A 24,629-nucleotide genomic window follows, 5' to 3' on the forward strand; every position below is an offset into this window, starting at 1 on the left:
CTCACCAGCTTAATATCACTATTATATATTATCTGCTTGTAATTTATGACCTATTAAAGACAAGATTGTTTAGTTCAGACACATCTTTAGAATATTTGACCAAAGTCTATTGCTCAATCATTTCTTCTATGTGCAACTGTTGTAATTTGTCTATAGTTCATTAATTAATTTGTCACATATTTTGTCTTATTTAAATAATCCTACATGAAATAATCCCTCTTGTTTTATTACAAATTTTAACATCAACATTTTTCATGTCTGGAAATTGAGATAATCCGTGCATGCACCAGTTCAAAATCTTTGATCCAACAAAATTTCACTGCACCACATATTTATCTTTGTATCTGATGATGTCATAACAGCCAAAAACTGGTTCATTTAACAAATAATGAATATTGTAGAATATTACACCAATGTTGTGTGTGTTTCACTCATAATGTATAAAATGTCCTATAAAGAACTGACGGAAGTCAATCAATGCAATACCAATATTTGTAACTTCTACACTGCATACTTCTCCTCAGTTTTCTGCCTTATAACTTGCAGTTAATATTATCTTTAACTTCATATTTACAAGATAGTTTTTCACCTTCTTTTCCAATCAACACAATCTTTATGCATTATATATGAAGTTACTTAGGACCTGTAGCCCTGACACTTCTTTGACAGGGGGAATATCTGCCAATTGCAGAACATAGTTTCCCTCACCCAATTTAGGGACATGAAGGTAAATGATAAATACAATAAACATAGTGATGAATATTGTGGCTGTATGAAACAAACTTACAAAGTATTTGGTACTGACTATGAATGTGATATATAGGTCCAGTCCTATGATAAACACAGGCAGGACGGCAGAAACTGGAAAATGAGATAGAGTTACTACTGTCTCTGGCTTGGAATGAATAGGGTAACTCCCATTTATGAGAAAACTAATGCAATACTGTTTAGAAACATCATAAGAAAAACAAATGAACTTATCAAACTGCAAGTGCTAGATGTAAGAGTAGTTTAAAGTACAAAACTGTCACTGTCAATGGTATTTGGGATGGACAGATCATATTGCCACCACAAGCAACAAATATAGCAGTGCTGTTTTTGCTCTCAGACAAATTAAGCCACTAATAAGTGGAGATGACCTGCACATGGTGTATTTTTCATACTTCAATGCTGTAACAAGCTAAGATATAGAAATCAGAGCCTACTCAACTCATCCAATCAAAACACTGAAGTTACAAAAAAGAGCAATTAGGATAAGAGGAAACATACAAAAATGACACTTCCACAAGTCTCTATTCATAAAATATAAGATTCTAATTTTCTACAGTTTGTACATATCCAAAATTCTGTTCCTTGCTTTGGATCTTACAGATAAATACAATAAAAATGAAAAGATACACCACCACCCCACACTGGATGAAATTAAGAATACACCAGCTTCACAAAACTGAAATTGAGAGAAACAGTGGTTACATGTCAGTAAAGTTGTACAACTGTTTACCTCTAAACATCACTAATGCCAAATCAAAAGTTAAGTTTAAACACTTTAATAAACAGCTGCAACAGCTGCTATTAGAAAACCCTTTATATTCATCAGAAAATTTTTTTCAAATGAAAATAACTGAATTAAACAGACAGAGTTACGAAATGAAAATGTACACAGGAAGAGAGATAAATGAAAAGTAAAATGAGGTAACTTCTTAATCACATTATTCCAGCGAAATGTTGTAACTTGGATACAGTATTATTGTTTTAATTTTTTTATTGATGTAAACAAAACTGGAGTTAAAATGTCTGTCTTTTGTCTGATATTTAAAATGATGTAACATTGGTGCAGAATTATTGCTATTACATTTTTTTTTCATTTATGTCATCAAGAACTTTGTGCTGTTACCTCTTCTGCACTGCATGGCAAATGTTGATGATGGATATTTCCTCTAGCATTTAGGTTCAAATCATATGTTTTGAGCTCCGGTCTCACCTTACTGGCACGTATTTCTAACATCACAGTGGGGACGGGTGCAATGAAAAATGAAACATGGAAAATATTTAATGGTTTGAAAAGAAAAAAAACTATGACATGATTCTGCAGTTATTATGAATCTCACAAGTTATGCCTTCTAGACTGTTTAAGGAGATTTTATTTATTAAATTACTTCGTGTAACATGTTCCGGCTACTTCATCATTGGACCTAAATTTAGAACTTCCAAAATAATGTTTAGTGTCAATATACAGTAAATCCTTTGCCAATGTAAGATATCTAAATAGTATTATTTGGTGGTGGTGGGGGGGGGGGGGGGGACTTTTTAAAGCTTTTCTCTATGCCTCATTTCCATTAAATCAATTCTGACATTATTAATTTTTATAGTTAGTCTTCACTGAATCATTACTCCCTTCTTGGGAAATAAGCATACTATGTTTGACTGCCATTTGTCGAAAAGTTCCATCTGTACCAATATTTGAACATGTAAAATGTTACTGTACACAGGTAAATTACAAACATCTCTATTTTATTTTAATTATTTATTTTCGTACAGCCAATACAATCTCAAGCACATACAGTAGACAACATTTACAGTTTCATTTATCTAATACTATTTGATACTGGTACATAGTTTGTTCTATCAGGAACAGATAGCACTCCATTAACACACATCATAAAAGTCTGAACAAATGTCAATATACTTTTAATTTACTAACAGCAAAATGTTTTCATACACCAACACAGATTCTCATTTAGCCAAAACATACTATATTGTTCCTTCCAGAAAAAAGCCAACACTCCTTTTATTTCATACAGTCACACACAGCAAGAACACAGTAAATGGAAAAAGTCTTGTACTTTCTTTAAAATAGTTTAGTACTAATCATAGAGCAGTGGCAGAATTACAGCCAGTCCCTTCTTGTTTGATTATTTATTCAGAGAAGTATACTGAAATCCTTCAGAGTAACAGTTTTTATCCCATTATTCTTTTATCAGGTATGACTTACTATATAATCACTTTAACATCTAGAAATTCTTCAGACTGTATTCACGAACTGAAATACTTAGTATTTTTAGCACTTCATCACGATGTCAATGCAAGTCTCTGCATGTTACCAAATGTTCTACTTTGTAGACATGATAGACTCCGTACAGTTTGTAACTCTTTAAAGTTCTTCTTCTTGCTCTTGGTTCCAATGTCACCTTTGATTTGCGCTTACAGAGGTACTGCGTCCAAAGCTGTAACAGTTCATATGAGACACTTATAATAACAAAACATTGTGCAAATTGACACATGTATATTGTAATACAGTAATATTCAAACACAGATGATAGCAATTTGCACTATAGTTTCATAAAATAATTTCTTAATGCTCTCTACCAAAAGGTTGAGGCCTACTCAAATAGGAGGAGCCAATATTAGCTGGCAGTTTCAAGAAAACAATGTAATTAGCTGTGCACTAATTGTGCAATGTCACCAATAAGTATTGCATAGCAAGATAAATCAGTTACTTTGTGCATCAAAGAGAATGTAAATTAATATATGATTTTTCTTTGTCCATTAAAATAGCTAAGTCCAAAACAGTTGCAGTTTGAGTAGTTGCAAAGTTTTCGAAAATAGAAAGAGTTAACCAATTCATTTTGCACACTTTTGTTCATGTTGGTCATTGTCCTCAAGGTGGAAAGTATCAACTCAACCTAAGAAAGTAATAAGTGAAGCCGAGGAAGTCATAAAACTTATATCTCCTATATATTTATTTAAGGTTACAGAGATACTAAATGTAACAAATAATTATAATTGAAATTTTATACTTTCAGTTTTAATAAGTATAAACTACTTTCAAAATGGCCGTAGAACATAATAAATGCTCATTTTCTGTATAAATTGAATATTCATATGAAAATCTAGGCTGTTCAATCATTTTTACATTTTACTTGACATTGTATCTTATCTTGTCATGCCACAGTTGGAACAACTTTCCCTCTCCAAGATTTCCTTATTTTTCCTTCTCCCTGCTTCCAGTCTCTCTATTTATGCAAACCAATTAACTACTCAGAATATTTGTGCCCAGGAGATCATTGAATTTGTTTTAATTTGTATTTGTATCAATCCTGTTACATATTTACCTAGTTCAGCAATTGGTAAGTGTGCTTCCATTCTATCTCAGAGAGTGTTATTCTTTATCAGTGAACCTAATTTTCATTTACACCTATTGCTAATTCCACAACACTTGTCTTTGTTTTTATTTTGGTTACCTAACCATCTTACATTTTTACACTAGAACTGGACGAAATTGGTCTTAGTCCTGACAGTTGAAGAAATATTTATCACATAACTTGGTTGAGAAAAGAGGAAAAATTACAGTGGAGAGTTACTAATCTCCACATTATTCTCCAGATTATCATATGGGATGACAGGCTGATATCTTTGTAGGTAATCTACACTTTGAACTGGGATTTTATTGTTGACAGCATCTTTGGTGCTATTTGAGAGAACTAGGATATGCATTGGCATCAGTTTTCAGTCAGAGAGGTGTATTCCAGCTTCCCACATGAGATGCTGTGACTGGGGCTACCTGCTGCAATGTCTAAGAATTTTTAGCATATTCTAGCCGGGACCTAGATAAAGACCAGAACATTTTCACAACTTAGGGTGATTTTTCAATACACTTCCTATGATGTCATTAGGAAAATGTGGCTGCAAGCTGCCATGGTTGGTAGCTGCATTCTCCAAGTAGTTTTGGTTTCATGTATGTGTAGTGCTGTGATATGAGTTCTGTTTACTGCATTTCTACCCAATACTGAATTTCTAGTCAAGAGGTGTAATTATTCTGTTGCTCATTACAACAAAAAATGTCCATTGTTCTGAGTCAGCTATTTATACATTTATTGAGCACATAATAAAATCTTTGAATGATGAAACATCATCAGTGAAGACCTTCTGTGACTTATCAAAGACATTTTATTGTCTCAGTCATAATGTTCTATTACAGAATTTAGGATTTTATACAACACACAGTCCAGCAGATGCCTGGTTTACTTAAGAAACAATGGAGGAAGTTATATTAGGCTGTTCAGCTAATACAAAGAGAGAAATTACATTGGGAGTCTCACAGGAATTGATCATTGGCCCACTACTATACTTGCTTTATGTTAATGACTTAATTTTAATTGAAGTAGGAAGCAGAATTAGTCCTGTTTGTAGATGAGACAATATTGTTGTGAAGCTGAGCAAAGAAGTATCAACAGAGAAAATAGTAAACAATGTTTCTGTGAAAGTTACTAAATGGTTTTGCACAAATGGGCTATCTTTAATCTTCAAAGAAACAGTTTTGTGTTGTCAAAAATATCACAGCTCCTATTAATGTGGTGTACCAACAAGAAGTAATAACCAGGGTAGTAAATTATAAGTTCTTTGCCGTGCATGAAAACTTCAGAATTAATTTTCACTCAGCAGCAAAGTGTCTGCTGATATAAAACTTCCTGGCAGATTGAAACTATGCCTTGGACTGTGACATGAACCCAGGACCTGTGCCCAGTGTGCCAAATGCTCTACCAACAGAACTCCCTGAGCACAACTCATGACTCCTCCCCAAAGCTTTACTTCCAACAGTAACTCATCTCCTGCTTTCCAAACTTCAAAGAAGTTCTCTTGCAAAACTTGTGGGACTAGCAATCCAGGACCTGCAAGTTTCACAGAGGAACTCCTGTGAAGTCTGGAAGGCAGCAGATGATGTACTGGTGATATTTAAGCCATGGGGAGGTGTCATGAGATGTGTTTAGGTAGCTCAGTGGGTAGAGCACATGCCAGAGAAGGCAAATGTCCCAGCTTTGAGTCCTGTACCAGCACACACAGTTTTGATCTGCTAGAAAGTTTCACCTATAAAACATGTTGACATCCACCCATGGATATAAAATATCTGATAGACAGAAATGTTTTCAGATGTAGATTAAAGAGCTTTCTCACTTAGAACTCTTTCTGTATCATAGAAGTACTTACTCGTTAATAAACTGTCAATGGGCAACATTCAGGCATATAAATATTATTTTTCTGTTCAGTTGTGTATAAGTTTTCTGTTTATTCTGTTGATATGTTCCATGTCATAACATTTCTTGTGAATTTTATCTATGGTTCAAGTAAATGACTATCTAACAACATTACTTTAAAAACTTAGGATATTATGTACAATCATATTTTGAAAAATTAATAGTACAATGCGTGTAGGTATCCTGCTGCAAACAGGTGGTTAAAATAAAAATTTATGTTCTAAATGCAATACACTCTTAATATTTCCTCACTGATAACTATATGAGGCACTAGAAAAATGAGGTCTTAGGCCTGCTTGTAAGTAAGGTACATAAACCTAATGCTGTCATTTCACAGAAAATAAACAACTGGGAGATGACACACAGAATGCTGTATGAGATTGTAGCAGTGGAGGAGACATGGTGACAAATTAATTTCTTATAATGTTAAAGTGGCATTAAGAAAATTCTTTTCTAAGTTCAGTGTTGCTTTTCTTGTTATTACATGTGTGTGCTTCATGAACATTAAATATGTCATTTTTGCTCATATTACTTATAGTATATTATTCAGAATTTATGAGTACATTCTTACAATTTCAATTACCTTGTAGGTCACTAAAAAATAAAAATAAAAAAGAGGTAGCAAGACAGATATGAAATTTGCATGAAAAAAGTCTTAATGACTTTATTTTTGTTGAACATGGCTCTGTATGTATCTCATATCACAAAAGCAAATGACATAGCCTCAGAATCACATTTCAAATTACTTTTCTAAAATGCTAGAAAGTTTGCTCTTCTTGCTACAATTGTAGCCACACAAACATTCAAAACTTTTTGTAAATATCCTCCTGGTTTTAAAATTGAGCTCATAAGCACTTATCAGAGTGTCTACTCAACTTTGGGCTATCTTGTCTTTGACAGGCATCACTTAGGGGTTCAGTAAGAAAACCTTCAGCACATAAATCACTGCTCATGAACAGTGACATAAAATTAACTTTGCAGCACACATCTCCAGTAATGTTAAACAATTAAAACTCGAGGTTGGAATATCAATCAACAATATAACAAAAAGATAGACTGCTACTCACCGTGAAGATAACATATTCAGTTGCACAATGAAAAGACACTTACAGATTAGCTTTCAGCCAAAACCTTCTCCAAAAATGGAAACACACATAGATTCATTCACGCAAAAGCTGCTAGAGTTGGCGGTTATGTGTGTGTGAGATGTTTTTGCTTGAGTGAATGAATGTGTGTGGTTCCATTTCAGAAGGCTTTGGCCAGAAGTTAATGTGTAAGTGTCTTTTTGTTGCTCCTGTCTACAACTCAACTTGTTATCTTTATGGCAAATAACAATCTTTCCAGTAATATTCAAGTATGTCTCTGAAATATTAAACAATTAAAATTAAATCTTCTGATGCTTTCTCAGACCTTGTATTGGCTTCTTTGTAATGGTTATGACATCTGGCAAAAATAGCCTTAAAATTTCTCCTTCCAGAAGAGAAAGCACGTGTACATTATTCTAGTGAATCTGAACTTAATAAATGGATTTTGTAGCTAAACTAGCATTGTTGTTGAGAGTCTCTTGTCAGTAGGAATCTTTGGCATCTGCTGGCTCACTGCAGACTAATTTCTTAATTTTTTTAGTCTGTAAACATTTCAAAATCTACTGCAGAAAAATACGTGTACAGATGAGAAAATGTGCATTATATAGTATGATTGTCATGATCTTGGCAGACTGTGCAAGGCAGAACCATGGACTGCCTTACATGATCAAGATACCAGTAATTAGGTGTGGAACTTTAGCCTCTAAGGAAGCTTCAGCATCAAGGTCTGTGTGATCACTGGAAACAAATTCTGAGATAGGATATAGAAGTACACAACTGAACCTTGCATGCTGGAAAGAGATCATTTCACTACATTGTCAACAGCAAGTACCACAAGTGAATGATAATGGTTAAATGGAAAGATGAATGCAAGATGGCTGAATGTTCTGTTCAGTTCAAACAAGCAGAAAGGCATGCAAATTATTCAGCTCTGAGCAATACAGAACTTGTAACCAATCAACAAAGACTGTTGAGTCTGGTCATCTAACCTTCAGTTTTGCTGTATCGCCGTTCTGTTACCAATAAAATTTCTTCGATAAAAATGGCGTATAATTTGTGTTTGCTGCAACTCCTGAGAGTGCACGTCCTTTGTAAGGAAAGTTTTACAAATACTACTCAGAACTCAGAATCTTTTTTGAAATGTTTGTGAAACATTACCAACATAGCTATCTCCAACTAATAAATAAATAGTTGACAAAATTCAAACAGTTAATTGCCTTAAAGCTGCGTATCAGAAGCAAACCTGGAAAAGCAGGGTCAAAGAGCCAAGATAATTTGTTATACTGGTTCCAAAAATTTCAAAATTTAGATTTCAAACAGATGCAACCATTTAGAGAATGTGGTTCTCAAATTTCTTCTTGAAATAATGATAGAAATCATCATATTTTAAACAGACAATTACTTAAGCAATATACTACAGTGTAGATCACTTGAACAAAACCTTTGAACACTGGTTGGAAGAACGCATGTTTGAAGATAGATGTCAGTTATCCAACAAAAGTTAATTGTTAAGTGAGGAATCTAGTAATATACTGTAGCCCCACACATATTGCTCCTATAGAGACTTCAAGGGCAATATTAGACTAATTACAGTGGAAGTAGTCATGTACATCCAAACATGTATATGAAAAAAAAAGAAGAACTCCAATAAGAGGTACATTGGGGACACCTTCTACCACACAGTTTACAATAGTTTGCAGAGTATGGATATAGCTTTAAATGTAGGTAATCAGATGACACAGAAATGAAAAATAAATATATAAGTCTGTATAAGATTTCGGCCAGGTTGAAAAAAAAAAAAGTGTGTGTGTCAATGGTGAAACAAACAGAATGATGTTCCTTGTGCATAAAATAGAGCAGTAAAAGTTTGTTTATTAGTTTCAGATAATTTTTATGACATATTCTGATGCAATATCCATGGTGCAAAATAGTTTTATCAGCCTGCAGGTGGTAAATGAATATTCTGTTAACACAACAATGTAGGAAAATATAGTTTGCTAGTTAATGTAAAGAAGACACATTACGTTGCAGACAGGCACAATTAAAATACACTTATATAAGCTTTTGGCCACAGACTTCATAAGTAAAAGAGCATCTCAGGCCTGAGATGCTGGAGTTGGTGGTCATATATACATGAGGTGTGCTTACTTGTGTGTATGAATGGTGTGTGTCTCTCTTTTATTCATGAAGTCTGTGTCCAAAACCTTGTGTAAGTGTCTTTTAATTGTGCCTGTCTGCAACTTAACATGTCTTCTTACAGTTGTTGATGTTCGTATCTGGAGTTTCCATTGTTTTACTCTGTTAATATTAAAATATTAATAAACTGAAGGTACAGACTGTGGAGCAAAGAACAGCAATCAATTGTGAAAGTCATAATTTTATTACAACATCATGATCAATTGGTATTCTTTTCTCCATGGTCTGTCTTCAATGACTGCTGCACATGAGGGGATCATATGGATCCTAATCTGATAAAAATTGAAGATACATATGTCATAATGTCTACAAAAATTATTGTTTCATCTCCTAGCTTTTACTGTGATCAACAGTAACACAACACAAGATGATTTGATGCAATCCTGTCTGATTGTCAGTTAAGATGCTGATAATTTTATTTTGTATGAAAAGAGAAATTGAAATTACAATTGTTACAAATTAGAAAGAAACAGGATGGCAGGTCAGTGATTACCTACAGGTGGTAGATTGCATCACAAGTTACTTTTGGAACGATAATTACAACCTTCAGGGGGAAGGGGGAGGAGAGGAAATAACTGGTTGAGATTGGTTGGACAGGGGCAGTGGTCTTTTTTCACTCAGTATTCGTACTAAGAGGACCATACCAATTTTATGGAGAAAGATAGGTAAAGATGAAGTAATAAATATCAGAAATAGTAGGAGATCCAAGGTACTACAACAGTAAGCTCTGTTCCTGCATCAGTTTGGAGATTTTAGAAATAAATTAAAACCTCAGGAAAGAGAAAGAAGAGGGAGGAAAAGAACAAAGGAGGAGGAGGAGGAGGACAAGAAGGTTATTGCACATATAGTTGGGAAAGCATGAATAGGTAAATAATAAGAAGTAACTTATGTAAGGAATAAGATGTCAATATTTCTACAGCTAAGCAAAGTTATTGGTATACTATGCTCAGGATCCAGTCCATGGTAAAACTGTTTTAGATTGCAAAATATTCCTCTGACAACCATGCCTCCATCCTTGCTACCCTCCCTGTTTACCTTTCCCTCTTGCTTCATAACCTGGATTGTGAGTAACTGAATCCACTTTCCCTTCTTCCCTTTCTTTCCCCTCTCTCCTCCCTGATGAAGGAACAAATTTCCAAAAGCTAGGAACGTAAATTTTCTGTTCTGTTTTGTGTATCTATTGGCTGTACTGAGCTGAGGTAAGTACTGCCCAGCCCCTCTATCTCTCTGTTAGTATTTGTTGCACAAATATTAGAGTAGAAGTCATCATTCAACTATTCGGTTTGTTAAATTGGACTTGATACTAATGAAGAATAGAAACAAAGCTGGTCACATGTAAGTATATAAGATCTCTTCTAAAGTAATGGGAATGTTGTAATTTGTGTGTTGTATTACTCAGAGTCATGCTATTTTCCCATTGTCGTGTTGTTAGCCACATCTGAAAAGTATTTGTCGCTCTCTACATTAATTAAGGATTCATTTTAACTTGGACTTTTCAATTTCTTTTATTTTATTTTCTCATGCACAATGAAAATTGAATTATACTAACAATAAAAGTGACACCATGTTATATCCCAAAGATCATAAGGCTATTATGATCTCAGTAGCATAGCTGGTTTAGAACTTCAGCTAATCTTGCTGTAAACTGAATTTCATGACCAGTTATTGCTATTCTCCTTGATTTTTCACACTTTGTAGAGTCCGGTTGTTGGTTCTTCAGGCAGTTTATCATTTTCATTCATTAGGTATGTGGGTTTTAATCAATTTATGGAGATATTTTTATCTGGTCTTTCATCTTAAGTCCAAAAATTTTTGAGGTCCTTTCAATTACTTTGTATGGTCCTTCATATGGAGCCTCTAATACTTTCTTCACTCTGTCAATTCTTACAAACATGTGTTGAGTTGTTGAGGTCCTTGCGTATGAACATGTGTTATCTTTGCTTTGTGGTGATAATGTATAGGTTTCAAATGATTCATATACTGCTTCAATTGGGAAAAAAATTGAGGTATGGCTGCATCCCTTTTTGTGCCATACTCTCAGAAAATATCACCCAGTATTCTGATAAGCCATTTCTGCAATTGTAGAATTAATGTTTTCCCTGATGGAGCATTGAAAGTCAAGAATGATTGCAGGTATTATTTGAGTACATTTAGCAGCTGATGGGCGCAGATGGCTGCTTTAAGTGCCCAATAAAATTTTTCAATTTTTCCATTTGAATGCGGGGGTTACACAGTGTTTTGGGTTTGGTTGCAACCACATATTTTTAATAGCAATTGGAACAGCTCAGAGTTAAAATGTGTTCCACTGTCAGTCACTATTTGGCATGGCATTCCAAGGCTAGTGATACAATAATTGAAAAATGCTTGTGCTACTGCTTCCACTTGTCTGTGTCTTGAAGAGGTATCACCTCCAGCCAGTTTGTAACTCCATCAGTGTATGTTGAACAAGAATTATATTCATCAGAAGGTGGCGTTGATCCTATTTAGTCAAGGAGAATTATTCTAAAGTGTTCATTATTCATAAATGGTGCTTGAGCATGTCATAATATCTTGTTTTTCTGAGAAACAGTTCATGATTCCACCCACATATAGTTTTTTTATATTGTTCCAGACAAACCTTTCTGAGGTCATTTTTATGGTCATCTTAAAGCCTGGATGAGCCAGATTATGATAGTGTTGGAAAATAGGATGACTAAATGGTTCTGGAATATAAGGGTGAATAATTTGTGTTGATTCATCACACCACAATTTTTTTCCTCCATGTGTCAAGCGGTATTTTAGTTTAAGTGATGTATGACAGCTCGACTGGAGTTGATGAAACTCTTTGTCATCTTCTTGTGCTTGGGATATATCTTCATGGTTAATTGAAACTAATTCTTCAAGCCTAGATAAGCTCTCAGCAATGACACTTTCTTTACCAGGTATATGTCCCAGATCTGTAGTAAATTGAAAAATGTACTGGATATAACATAATTGGATTGATGCTGATCTCTCATTCTTTTGCTTAAATGAATATGTCATCGAGCATGGCTGGTATAGATAATAAAGTCTCTTCCTTCTAATAGATATTTTAAATAGTTGACAGAAGCAACTCTGTGTCATATGTGGAATACTTTTTCTGTGCCATTGTAAACTTTTTGAAAGAAAATCCAATTGGCGCCACTGTTTATCTTGCCACTGTTACAATGCCACACCTACCACAAAATCTGATACATCCACAAATAATGCAAATTGATTGTACAAAAATGGTTCAAATGGCTCTGAGCACCATGGGACTTGACATCTGAGGTCATCAGTCCCCTAGAACTTAGAACTACTTAAACCTAACCAACCTAAGGACATCACACACATCCATGCCTGAGGCAGGATTTGAACCTGCGACCGTAGTGGTCGGGTGGTTCCAGACTGAAGTGCCTACAACTGCTTGGCCACACCGGCCGGCTTGATTGTACAAAGCAGGTAATGTTAAAAGCATAGTATTTGAGGGATTGTCTTTGTATTTTTGGAACTGACACTCATTTCTATCCATCCAACACGTCTTCAGTCATTTTTAGTTGTTCTTTATAGGTATTCATTCAGCAGAGCTACGTGTTCAGCAGCATGTTCCAAAGGTGGATGATAAAAATTGATGATTCCTAAGAAAGCTCTTAGTTTATGAATTGTTATGGATCATTTTTAGTTCATTAGTGTCATAATCCTTTCTGTATCTGGCTTTGTTCCTGCAGGTGTAATTAAATTCCTAAGAATGTTAGCTGTTTTACACTGGATTTTAATTTTCCTACATTTATTATGAGACTATATTTATTCAACTGTTTAGAGAGTAAATTTACATGCTCAACATGTTGCTCTGGAGACTCAGCTGCTACTAAAATATCATTCAAATATGGGACACACATGTCTAGTTCAGTTTCAACTTCATGTATAAATCTCTGAAATGTGCTGGGTGTAGCACAAAGCCCAAATGGCATATAATTAAATTCATGTAGACCAAAAGTTGTAATAATAGTTGATTTTAGTTTGTCTTCTACAGCTAATGGAATTTGGTAATATGCTCTGAGTAAGTCAGTCTTGAGAATATCTTTTAATTTTGAAGCATGAAATTTACCCAACAGCTGGTGGAATTTGATACGTGTCTGGGAGAGTCCTGTCATTCAGATGGCACCAATCTCCACTGACTCACCAGTGATTATTTGGCATTATAACAAGGTGTAGTGGAATTACATATAATACCACTATTTAACACAAACTGAAATTCTTTTTTAGCAATTTGCAATTTATGTGGGTCCAATCTACGAGTCCTACTGCAAACTGGTGGACCACTTGTAGTAACACGATTCACGTTTCCGTCGCACTTCACCTAGTGTAGACCGGGAACTGTCTGCTAGACCTGCCCGATGTGAACTGACTGGGCACGGCCCATGTTGCCTGAGTTGTTGTTGTTCCACCGGCAGGGGGTGTGGCCAAATTCTCGCATGCCCTCTGGTGGACGGGACTATACTTGCGGCAATTACTGTCTGTGATGCGCCGTGCTGACGTGAGCCTTCCGCGATCTTTCTGGTGGCTACTGCACTCCTCCTCCTTCGGGGAGTGAAGCCACTGTGACCCACTGCATCGGAAAGGGGAGTGTCGTGCAGTAGCGATGACCTCCATGTCCATTGGAAAGCTGGAGTCAGGGGGATCTGCCAACCCTCGAGCCGGAACCTTTGAATACGGTTGGAAGTGACCCACCTGAAGAGGCCCCCCGTCATCCCACCACCGGAGCCCAGGACAGAACGGGCGACAAGCTGTTGAACTCTGGATCCTGGTCCACCTCGGGAGGGGCAAGACCCAGCGGCGGGGACGATAGGGAAGGGATGACCACAGGTGAACCAGCCTCCTGAGAAACCGGGCCTGCGAGGGGGGTCGGCTCTCGCCGGGGCATCTTGAACTAGGGCGATGCTGGTGCTGGAGCTACTAGAGGCCGCCAAGGCTGAGAACCATCGCAGTGTGGCGGAGTCGCAGGTGGGAGGGGCGGTAGCCTCCCCTGAGAAAACAACACAGGTGCTGGCAATGGGGAAGCCGGCGCCTGAGGGGTCGGAGGGTGTGTGCCCAAATGTGGACATAGCTGATTTTGGTGACAACGTACCTCACGGTCCCCCGCCTGCAAGGGGTAGAGCCGGCGGCCATTGCGGTTCAGGACCACCGCTGGTATCCAACGTGGATTGTGACCAAACCCATGTGCCCAGACCAACAGACCGACATACCCGGTGGAAAGCTGGGTACCCCATTTTGCCAAGACTGGCAAGGACCAGGCTGGAGGAGGTGCAACAGAGTCCTAGGTTGGCACCCGTGGAGGAGCTCTGCGGGGCTGCATTCTCCCATCGGTGTGGTCCAGTATGCCATCAGGGAAAACGTCAATGCCTCCTCTGCAGGAAATTAGTGCACATACTTTTTCATCTGCATCTCAAATGTGCGCACCATGTACTCTGCTTCCCCATTCGATTGTGGATGAAAGGGGGGAGAGCAAACGTGCCGAATACCGAAGCGCCTACAAAAATCCTGGAAGGTCAGCGAAATAAACTGAGGTCCATTGTCTGATACCAGGGTGACTGGCAGACCTTTCACAGAAAAGATTTTTGCTAGTGCCTGGATTGCAACTTCTGAAGTGATTGAGGAGCAGCAGACCACATATGGGAATCTGGAATAAGCATCAATGGCAATGAACCAAAACCCATTGATAAACAGGCCCGCAAAATGTATGTGAACACGCTCCCATCTGAGATGTTGTTATTCCACCGGCAGAGGGTGCGGCCGAATTCTCGCGTGCCCTCTGGTGGACGGGACTTTACTTCTGGCAATTACTGTACGTGACGCGCCGTGCCGACGTGCACCTCCCACGATCTTTCTGGTGGCCACTGCACCACTGGACATTGTGGTATAATGCTACACTTGCACTTCAACACCTTTGGTGCTATGGAGGGTTTTGTTAGTTTAGTAAATTTCTCCAAAAGTCTGGAAAACATGCACATTGCACAGAGTGAGCGTATTCAGTCGTTAATATTCACAGCAGTTACCTCTTCTGAAATCTTTAATATGGTGGTGTTGTTGTTGTCCCTCAACTTTTTTTTTGTTTTGAGGTCAGTGAGTAAACCATAACGATGAAGGAAATCTGCTCCCAGTATATCTTTTTATACATTTGCTAGAATGAATGGCCATTCAAAATTATGGTTTAGCCTTAAATCAATGGTTAACTGCTTTTAACCATTTCTGACCCATTTGAGGCATAAAGACTGAAGTCAGAGGGTTTAACTTTCTTGTTTTTTGAAACTGGTATAACAAACAAATCTACACCGCTATCTACCAGAAAGTATCTTCCATAATTTAGATCTTTAACAAATAGGTAATATTTGCTGCTTGATGTGGGTACTGGGGTAGAACATTTGGCTATTGTTGTGTCTACCCTTTCTAGTTATACTTATTTTGCCATTGGCAAGGTTGGACATACCTTTCAAACTCACATCATGTGCCAAATTTAAAATAATAATAGCAACATTTACTGTTTCTATTGAAATTTGCTCTGCTTCTACTTGTATTGTGTGATCTTTGCTTACTTGTTAATCTCATTTTCCAATTCTTCAGTTCTTAAGAGAATATCTCAGACTGACATGGAAGATGATGATGATGAAGTGAACTGAATTGATGCAGTTTGAACCTCCTCAGCAGATTGCATTTCGGCCATATAATTTGAGATAGCTTATACGAGGTGGAATCCAAAATTTTCGGGACTGGTGCTGCCATCTGGAAAGTAGGATTATTAGATCTTTGCACCGATAGGTGGTGAGAACTGCATATCTGATGAGTCAGTGTGTGGAGTGGCATTCAGCTGTGAGGACATGTTGCGTGTCCACAGCGATTTCCATAATACTCTGTGTTTGGTGTGTGGTGATTTTAGGATGGATCCACGAACAGAACAGCGCATGAGTATCAAATTCTGTGCGAATCTCAGAAAAAGTGCTACAGAGACCCTTGCTATGATTCAACAAGTGTTTGGAGGATACAGCATGAGCCGTATGGGTGTGTTTGAGTAGCATACTTGGTTCAGGGCTGGCCATACAGATGTCGAAGATGATGCTCACACTGGAAGGCCCGTTGCCAAACTTCAACAACTGGTTCGTGCCAATTGACATCGAACCATTCAAGACCTTGTGGATGAAGTGGGTATTGGTTATGGGATATGTCAGCGAATGTTGTCTGATGAAATGGGCATTTTTTGTGTAACTGTAAAATCTGTACCAAGGATTGGACCTTCGTCAGACCGCATCTGATGATCCAACCTTTTGGTCATGGATTGTCACCGACGACGAGAGCTGGATTTACGGTTATGACCCAGAGACAAAGCAACAATCATCCCAGTGGAAGAGCCTGGACTCTTCAAGACCCAAAAAAGTGAGACAGGTGAAGGGCAAAGTGAAGAGCATGACCATCATTTTCTTTGATACCAAGGGAAATGTGCACAAAGAATACATCCCACCCAACCAAACAGTGAATTCCGCATACTACTTTGATGTTTTGCAATGGTTCCATGAAAATGTGCGGCGATAACGGCCTGAACTTTGACATCAAGGGAACTGGCTACTGCATTACAACAATGTGCCCTGTCACATATCCTTGCTCGCCAGGATCTTTTTGGCAAAATACAACATGGCGGTTATACCCCACCCAAAATACTCACCAGATTTGGGACCTTGTGACTTCGCGCTATTCCCAAAACTGAAACTCAATTTGAAAGGCCATTGATTCAACACTCTAGAGAGGATTCAGGAAGCATTGCTGGTGGTGATAAACACCCTCAAAGACCAGGGCTTCCAGAAAATGTTTGACCAGTGGCAGAAGTGCTGGGACTGGTTTGTACGAGCAGATGGGAACTACTTCGAGGGTGATGGTGACCATAGGTCCAAAGTTAAGGTTTTCAACAGATGGCAGCACCAGTTCAAAAAATTTTGGATAGCACCTCGTTCACTGTTTCGTCTGATGTAACTAAAATTCTTTGAATACTATAAAAAATTTTGTGAACCTAAAGTGTTTTTAACATCATGACTGACTCTTTTGTACCAGCATAGCCACACATTTTTCTTAATAATTGGCTTTGCATTACCAAGTTCTAACCTCTCAAAAGTATTTTAATTTGACATTCTTCACTTGCTTTAAATATGGTCAAAAGTCACTCTTTCGCAAGAGCATACTTATTGTTCTCATCACTTGTAACTATATTTTCAACAAATTTTGACTGAGCAAGCAAATAACTATACCAGGGATTGTAAATTGCACTTTGGCTTGACAAAACCAGATGTCTGGTTTATTCACCCAAAACAGAAACAGTTTAATGCTTACCTTATCGATTTCTAGCTTATATTCAGGATTATACCCTTCATGACCATTTTCTGTTGACATTTTTGCATTTTATTAAACACAGTGTGTGACAAATTTGAACTAAAAAAATCTTGTTGCAAGTGTTTTTGTCAAACCAATCACATCAGGGTCACTAGTTTATTGCACAGTACATACATTAAGGAGTGAATTTAACATAGACTTTTATTTTATTCTATTTTCTCATGTGCCATGAAAACTGAATTATATCCCAAAGATGGTAATGCTATTATGATAACTTTGTCGTGACAAACATTTTACACAAACTTACAATTACAAATAGTAATTTGTCATGTTCCCACATATCTGTATAGTGTTAGCCATATTTGATATTCAGTCAGCTTTAAAAAAGTTACATATGTTTTGATAGGGACACTGTGGAAAAAAGTGGAAGAAATGTTTATGAGCAATGCCAAATTCCAATCAAAGGACTCACTGATGATTTTGGCATAGAAATTAAATCATGCTACGAAATTTTTTGATGTTTTGGGTATGAAATGTGTGACAATAAAGTTTTTTTCAAAAGTTGAATTTTGGGAGTGGGGGGAAAAATGTGGTAAAGGCAAGGAGTCACTAGATGAAGTCAGCATCAATGCACAATTACTGTGCAGAATTACTGACATATGTCATAACAGGTAGTGAAACCTGTTATGGATATGGCATCAAAACTAAGGTCCACTCATCCCAGCAAAAGAGAGAGAGAGAGAGAGAGAGAGAGAGAGAGAGAGAGCCTGCTTACACTTTGTTGATTGTACATGGATCTTTGGCCAATAGCAATACTGTAATGATGCCCTGCCTCCATATTCACCAGACATGTGTCTCCTTCTGTTCCCAAAAAATGAAGGAAACTTTTGCTGAGAGAGTTAAATGCTATCTGAAAGGTTGAGTTCTTCAAGTGTTTTTGGGAGTGGAAAGATCACAGTCATATGCAACTCATATATAGTGGAGCCATTCTGACAGGGATAACACTGGTGTAGATGAATAAATAAAATTCTTTCCAGAAAAAACAAAAATTTCCATTATCTTTTGGACACAAGACTTTTTGTGGCACTAACCACAAAATATTCAAGAAAAAAACTGACAATATAGGAGAATAAAGTTGCATGCAACTGTGTTCCTTTATATGGGAGTGACAGCTAGGTGCCAAAAATGAAAGTACCGTATTTACTCGAATCCAAGCCGCACTTTTTTTCCGGTTTTTGTAATCCAAAAAACCGCCTGCGGCTTACAATCAAGTGCAAAGCAAGCGGAGGTTCTTAAAAATGTTGGTAGGTGCCGCCACAACTAACTTCTGCCGTCGAATATATGTAGCGATACAAAGGCATGCTTTTTAGGCTCAAAGATAAAAACTGGCACCAAAACCTCTGCGTCAGTAAATAAATTTAAAAAAAAGGTGGAAGACGAGTTTTTTTTCTCCGCCCCGAGTTTCGACCACTGCATTTTCATACATTATCCAACGAAGTAAATACAAATTTCGTATTGTTCATCTTCGAATGTAGCAGAACTTCAATTTACTACGAAAATCCAACTGGTAAGACTGTTTGGGATGTTTGTCAATATGACCAACTCTACGTTCAGAATTTTTTCCTACCTATGAGAAGAAGTGGTTGCTAATAGGAACCTGATGAAATGTGAATCACATGCAGTATTCTCTTCACCATAAGAATAATACGAATATAAACATTTTGCCATGTATTCTTTCGTGTTTGCTGCTATCATATTTAAATTCTGTCTGTCCAATAAACTACGAAACTAGAGTGAGACAACAGCAAACGTGGAAGAATATACGTATCGTGTCATGTTTATATTCGTATTATTCTTATGCGTAATAGTGATACTGTCAGAAATGAAGCACGGTAACTGACTATATTTTTAAATCTAAGATGACTAATTTCTGTGTAGAATTTGATGTACTAAAGAAGCGGCCGCAAAGATTTTCAAACGGAGAAAATTTTTCGCTAAACTCTCATTCAGAGCATCCTCTATCATTTGGTTCTTGTTGATCATTATCAAAGAAAGCAGCAGTGTAAGTAACAACAAATAGCAGTCTCTTGCCATTGTTTCGCTAATGAGACGATTGCTCTCTCTCTCTCTCTCTCTCTCTCTCTCTCTCTCTCTCTCTCTCTTTTTTTTTTTTACTGTAAGCGGCGGTAGCGCGCACAAAAGCGAGCCATGCCGCGAGCAGCGACAGGCCGTAAACACGCACTTTCAGAATGCGACAAACAATTCATGACACAGTACAGTAACGCATTTTCAGCTTAGAGTGACGTAGACACCTATAACAAAGAAAACGGCACTTATCAGATCAAAGCAAAATAAGGAAATCGATTCAAACCAGACGAACCACTTGAAATAGGAAGGGTACCCGTGTAAATACGGTCGGGGCGCCTGACGCATAGCAATGGCTACCTGGTATAGCTTAACTGCTAAGCTTACGACTCGAACCGAACTACTGTAGCTGTATCGTCATTCATTCGACCTAAATTGTGTCTCATATTACAATGGATCAACTTTGTTTCGATTTGGAGGTGCGGCCTAAAACTTTTCTCTCCCCTTGAATTTCGAGTCTCAAATTTCAGGTGCGGCTTAGATTCGGGAAATTTTGTTTTCCTTTATTTCGAGTATCATTTTTCAGGTGCGGCTTAGATTCGAGTGCGGCTTAGATTCGAGGAAATACGGTAATTTGCTGCATACACAACACACAGTCCTGAAATGAAATTTCTGAGAATGGCAAGAGGTTATTTTAAAAAGTAATATGAAGCAAAAGAAACAATAATGCTAGTACTAAAGGTGTAGGCAGTCCACAAGAAATTAAACAAGTATTGCAACAGCTGATGTGAACATATATAAAAGATGCCACATAAAAGATTTTCCAAATTAGCTTTAGATTGTAGATCATATGGGAAAAGAAACATCATGAAACCTAAGGAGAAGTGAAAGGAATTTGTAAAGATGGAACAGGCTTAAAAGCCTAATCCAATAAATTAAGAAGAAGATGTAGAAAAAGAATAAGAAGAAGAAGAAGAAGAATGTCGACAGGATAAAGCAGTTAAGAAATAATTAACAGAAAGAACGTGAGGAAAAGGAAAATACAGAAGGCTGAGGGAACTGCAGAAGGGGGGAAAAGGACAGATGATGAAATTTCCTGGCAGATTAAATCTGTGTGCCAGACTGAGACTCAAATTCAGAACCTTTGCCTTTTGCGGGTAAGTGCTCTACCAACTGACTATCCAAACATGACTCATGACCTGTCCTCACTGCCAGTACCTCATCTCCTATCTTCCAGACTTTCCAAAATTTCATTCAGGACAGATGATGTTGAAAGAATAGAGAAACAGAATAAACATTATATAAAAAAAAGTTAAAATTCTAGAAGACACCAATATAAGAATGATAGGACAGGGTAAGGTTACTGGGTGTAGTCAGTGAGGGGATCCAAATGGCCTGTGCAGTGTGACAGGTGTGCCAGAATCATGCTGTAGAGCATGCTTGACACCTGGGCACTACACATCATCAAAGCAGAGTGTTCTTATGAGTGCATTCTTCCATTCTGCTTAAACATGTACATAACACTCAATGTTTAACCAGGTAGTGCAAAAGATGTAATCAGCACCACAATAAACGCATGCTAGCGTGCTTCAACATTTTCATTGCACATGGAGAAAACCACGATAACAATATGTTAATAATATATCTACAGCACTCAGATGGTTAAGGTATGAAGCTGATAAATGGTTGTATAATCATGGTGATAAAAATGTAACAATAAAATATCAGTCACTTATGTTTAAAGCACAAAGCAGAAATACTATATGACAGAATTATAACTAATGACTTAGTCACAGTATTTAAGCAGGCCAAGTGTAAAGCATACTGGAAAGAAATATCAAAGACAGTATAGATGAAATATGTAACTACTTTTTATGAGAAACCTGTCTTTCTGTAAAGTATATAGGCTAAAATTAAACAGAAATAGGGAGGCAGACTGGTTAACACCAGGGATTAAAGTAACTGCTGACAAGATGAAAGAATTTGAAAGACAGGTTGTAGTAAAGAGCTCAGCAGTATTGTGAAATATCCTAAAGCTAAAGGCATACACTGGCAACAAAACTCATCAAGAACAAAGCAAATATGATCTGAAGCACAATTACAAAAAGAACAAACAAAACAGAGAAATGAGGTAAATTATATAACTGCTCAATAAATGTTTCAGAAATGATGACATTGAAATTTCTGCTTGCCAAATTCAGTCCAAATACTGGTAAAAAGTTTCAAATGCCAGTGCATTATATTTAGTCTGGTAGACACTGCATACAGTCCCTCAAGAGATTACAAAAATCATAAATCCACTACTTCACTATAATAGTGTATCTTGTATCATTATCTTGCAAACATGTTAAACATTTAAAATTAAGTATGAGAAATAGGTATTAGTGTCCATTTGCTAAACAATACACAACATGTAAAATTTCTTGATGTCCAGCTGGATTCCAAGTCAAACTGGAAGAGAAAAAGATAAAACCCCAGTGATAATTTTATTATGGACAGAGTGTATACAGAGTGACATAGTTAAACTTCCATTTTCAAAATGCTGTAGAAAGAGAACACTGCTCAGAATAATATCAAATTTGAATAGAATATTATTGATGAAGGGGGAAACAACATGGGAAAAAAAGAAGAAAAAAACAATGAAAACTTGGGCAAGAGATGGCACAGTAAGTATCAGAATATGAACTCCAACAGATGCACAACAATCTTTTCCTTATTTTGCATCTGAGATGCCTGACATGTTGCTATGTTTCCATGGAGGATCACTTGCTGCTGGTACAGATCTTTTACAAGAACAGTGACAGTGTACCAATAGCCCAACATAAGTTCTTAACACTTAAGGGTATCAAAAGAGGCTCTGGCCTAATGTCTGCTAATGGTCTTGAGGAAATGATTACAAAATCCAAGAAGAAAGATTCTTTTGAAAAGCAGTGTGGCAGTATGGGAAAGCAGTTGATTCCATGTCTTTCAAATATTTGGTCACAGTGCTGCAGGAGGGATTGAGCAGTGGTGTACAAACATGCAGTGCATGGAGAATTGCCCAAACATGCCTCTGAGCATAGTGCAAAAAATCCAACAAAACATTTGGCATTGATATCCCAACAAAATCATCCATGTTCAGGAGTTGCTTCTTGATAATCAAGACAACATTTTGTCCTAAAATTTCTTGCTCACTTAAAAGTGGACAGTGATTGACCACGGAACATTGTATGGACAAACAAAGCCCATTTCCATCTCCGAGGACGTGTCAGTATTCAGAACTGCTGAATATGGGCAATGGAAAATCCACACACACATCAACTAGTACCATGCATTCTGCAAAAGTGACTTTTGGTGGTGATCATTGGCCTCATCTATCAGTCTATCATAGGGGCAATCATCCATGTTCAGGAGTTGCTTCTTGCTAATCAAGACAACAATTTGTCCTAAAATTTCTTGCTCACTAGGAAGTGGACAGTGATTGGCCACGGAACATTGTATGGACAAACAAAGCCCATTTCCATCTCCGAGGACGTGTCAGTATTCAGAACTGCTGAATATGGGCAATGAAAAATCCACACACACATCAACTAGTACCATTCATTCTGATAAAGTGACTTTTGGTGGGGATCATTGGCCTCATCTATCAGTCTATCATAGGGGCAATCATCCATGTTCAGGAGTTGCTTCTTACTAATCAAGACAACAATTTGTCCTAAAATTTCTTGCTCACTAGGAAGTGGACAGTGATTGGCCACGGAACATTGTATGTACAAACAAAGCCCATTTCCATCTCCGAGGACGTGTCAGTATTCAGAACTGCTGAATATGGGCAATGAAAAATCCACACACACATCAACTAGTACCATTCACTCTGCAAAAGTGACTTTTGGTGGGGATCATTGGCCTCATCTATCAGTCTATCATAGGGGCAATCATCCATGTTCAGGAGTTGCTTCTTGCTAATCAAGAAAACAATTTGTCCTAAAATTTCTTGCTCACTTAGAAGTGGACAGTGATTGACCACGGAACATTGTATGGACAAACAAAGCCCATTTCCATCTCCGAGGATGTGTCAGTATTCAGGACTGCTGAATATGGGCAATGGAAAATCCACACACACATCAACTAGTACCATTCATTCTGCAAAAGTGACTTTCGGTGGGGATCATTGGCCTCATCTATCAGTCTATCATAGGGGCAATCATCCATGTTCAGGAGTTGCTTCTTGCTAATCAAGACAACAATTTGTCCTAAAATTTCTTGCTCACTTAGAAGTGGACAGTGATTGACCACGGAACATTGTATGGACAAACAAAGCCCATTTCCATCTCCGAGGACGTGTCAGTATTCAGAACTGCTGAATATGGGCAATGGAAAATCCACACACACATCAACTAGTACCATGCATTCTGCAAAAGTGACTTTTGGTGGTGATCATTGGCCTCATCTATCAGTCTATCATAGGGGCAATCATCCATGTTCAGGAGTTGCTTCTTGCTAATCAAGACAACAATTTGTCCTGAAATTTCTTGCTCACTAGGAAGTGGACAGTGATTGGCCACGGAACATTGTATGGACAAACAAAGCCCATTTCCATCTCCGAGGACGTGTCAGTATTCAGAACTGCTGAATATGGGCAATGAAAAATCCACACACACATCAACTAGTACCATTCACTCTGATAAAGTGACTTTTGGTGGGGATCATTGGCCTCATCTATCAGAAATGCTGGCATTATCAGCTATCTTTTCCCTACAGCCTGGCTGTCCAGATCACCTGATCTTAATCCATGGGACTTCTGACTGTAGGCTTAACTGAAAGATGTTGTGTTCAGTGCTCCAATTACAAATGCAGTAGAAGGCAGGAACTATGCAACAAA

General features: G+C 37.4%; 1 protein-coding gene across 1 annotated transcript in view; it reads right to left on the reverse strand.

The window, feature by feature from the left end:
* Window positions 1-2,561: 2,561 nt before the first annotated feature.
* LOC126416560 (pyroglutamylated RF-amide peptide receptor-like) overlaps window positions 2,562-24,629 on the reverse strand; it is a 153,801-nt gene continuing 131,733 nt past the window's right edge. Inside the window, exon 7 of the mRNA XM_050084305.1 lies at window positions 2,562-3,224. Coding sequence (XP_049940262.1) covers window positions 3,185-3,224 — 40 coding nt within the window. The 3' untranslated portion in view covers window positions 2,562-3,184. The remainder of the gene's footprint in view (window positions 3,225-24,629) is intronic.

Source organism: Schistocerca serialis, chromosome 8, assembly GCF_023864345.2.
Source record: "Schistocerca serialis cubense isolate TAMUIC-IGC-003099 chromosome 8, iqSchSeri2.2, whole genome shotgun sequence".
NCBI lineage: Eukaryota > Metazoa > Arthropoda > Insecta > Orthoptera > Acrididae > Schistocerca > Schistocerca serialis.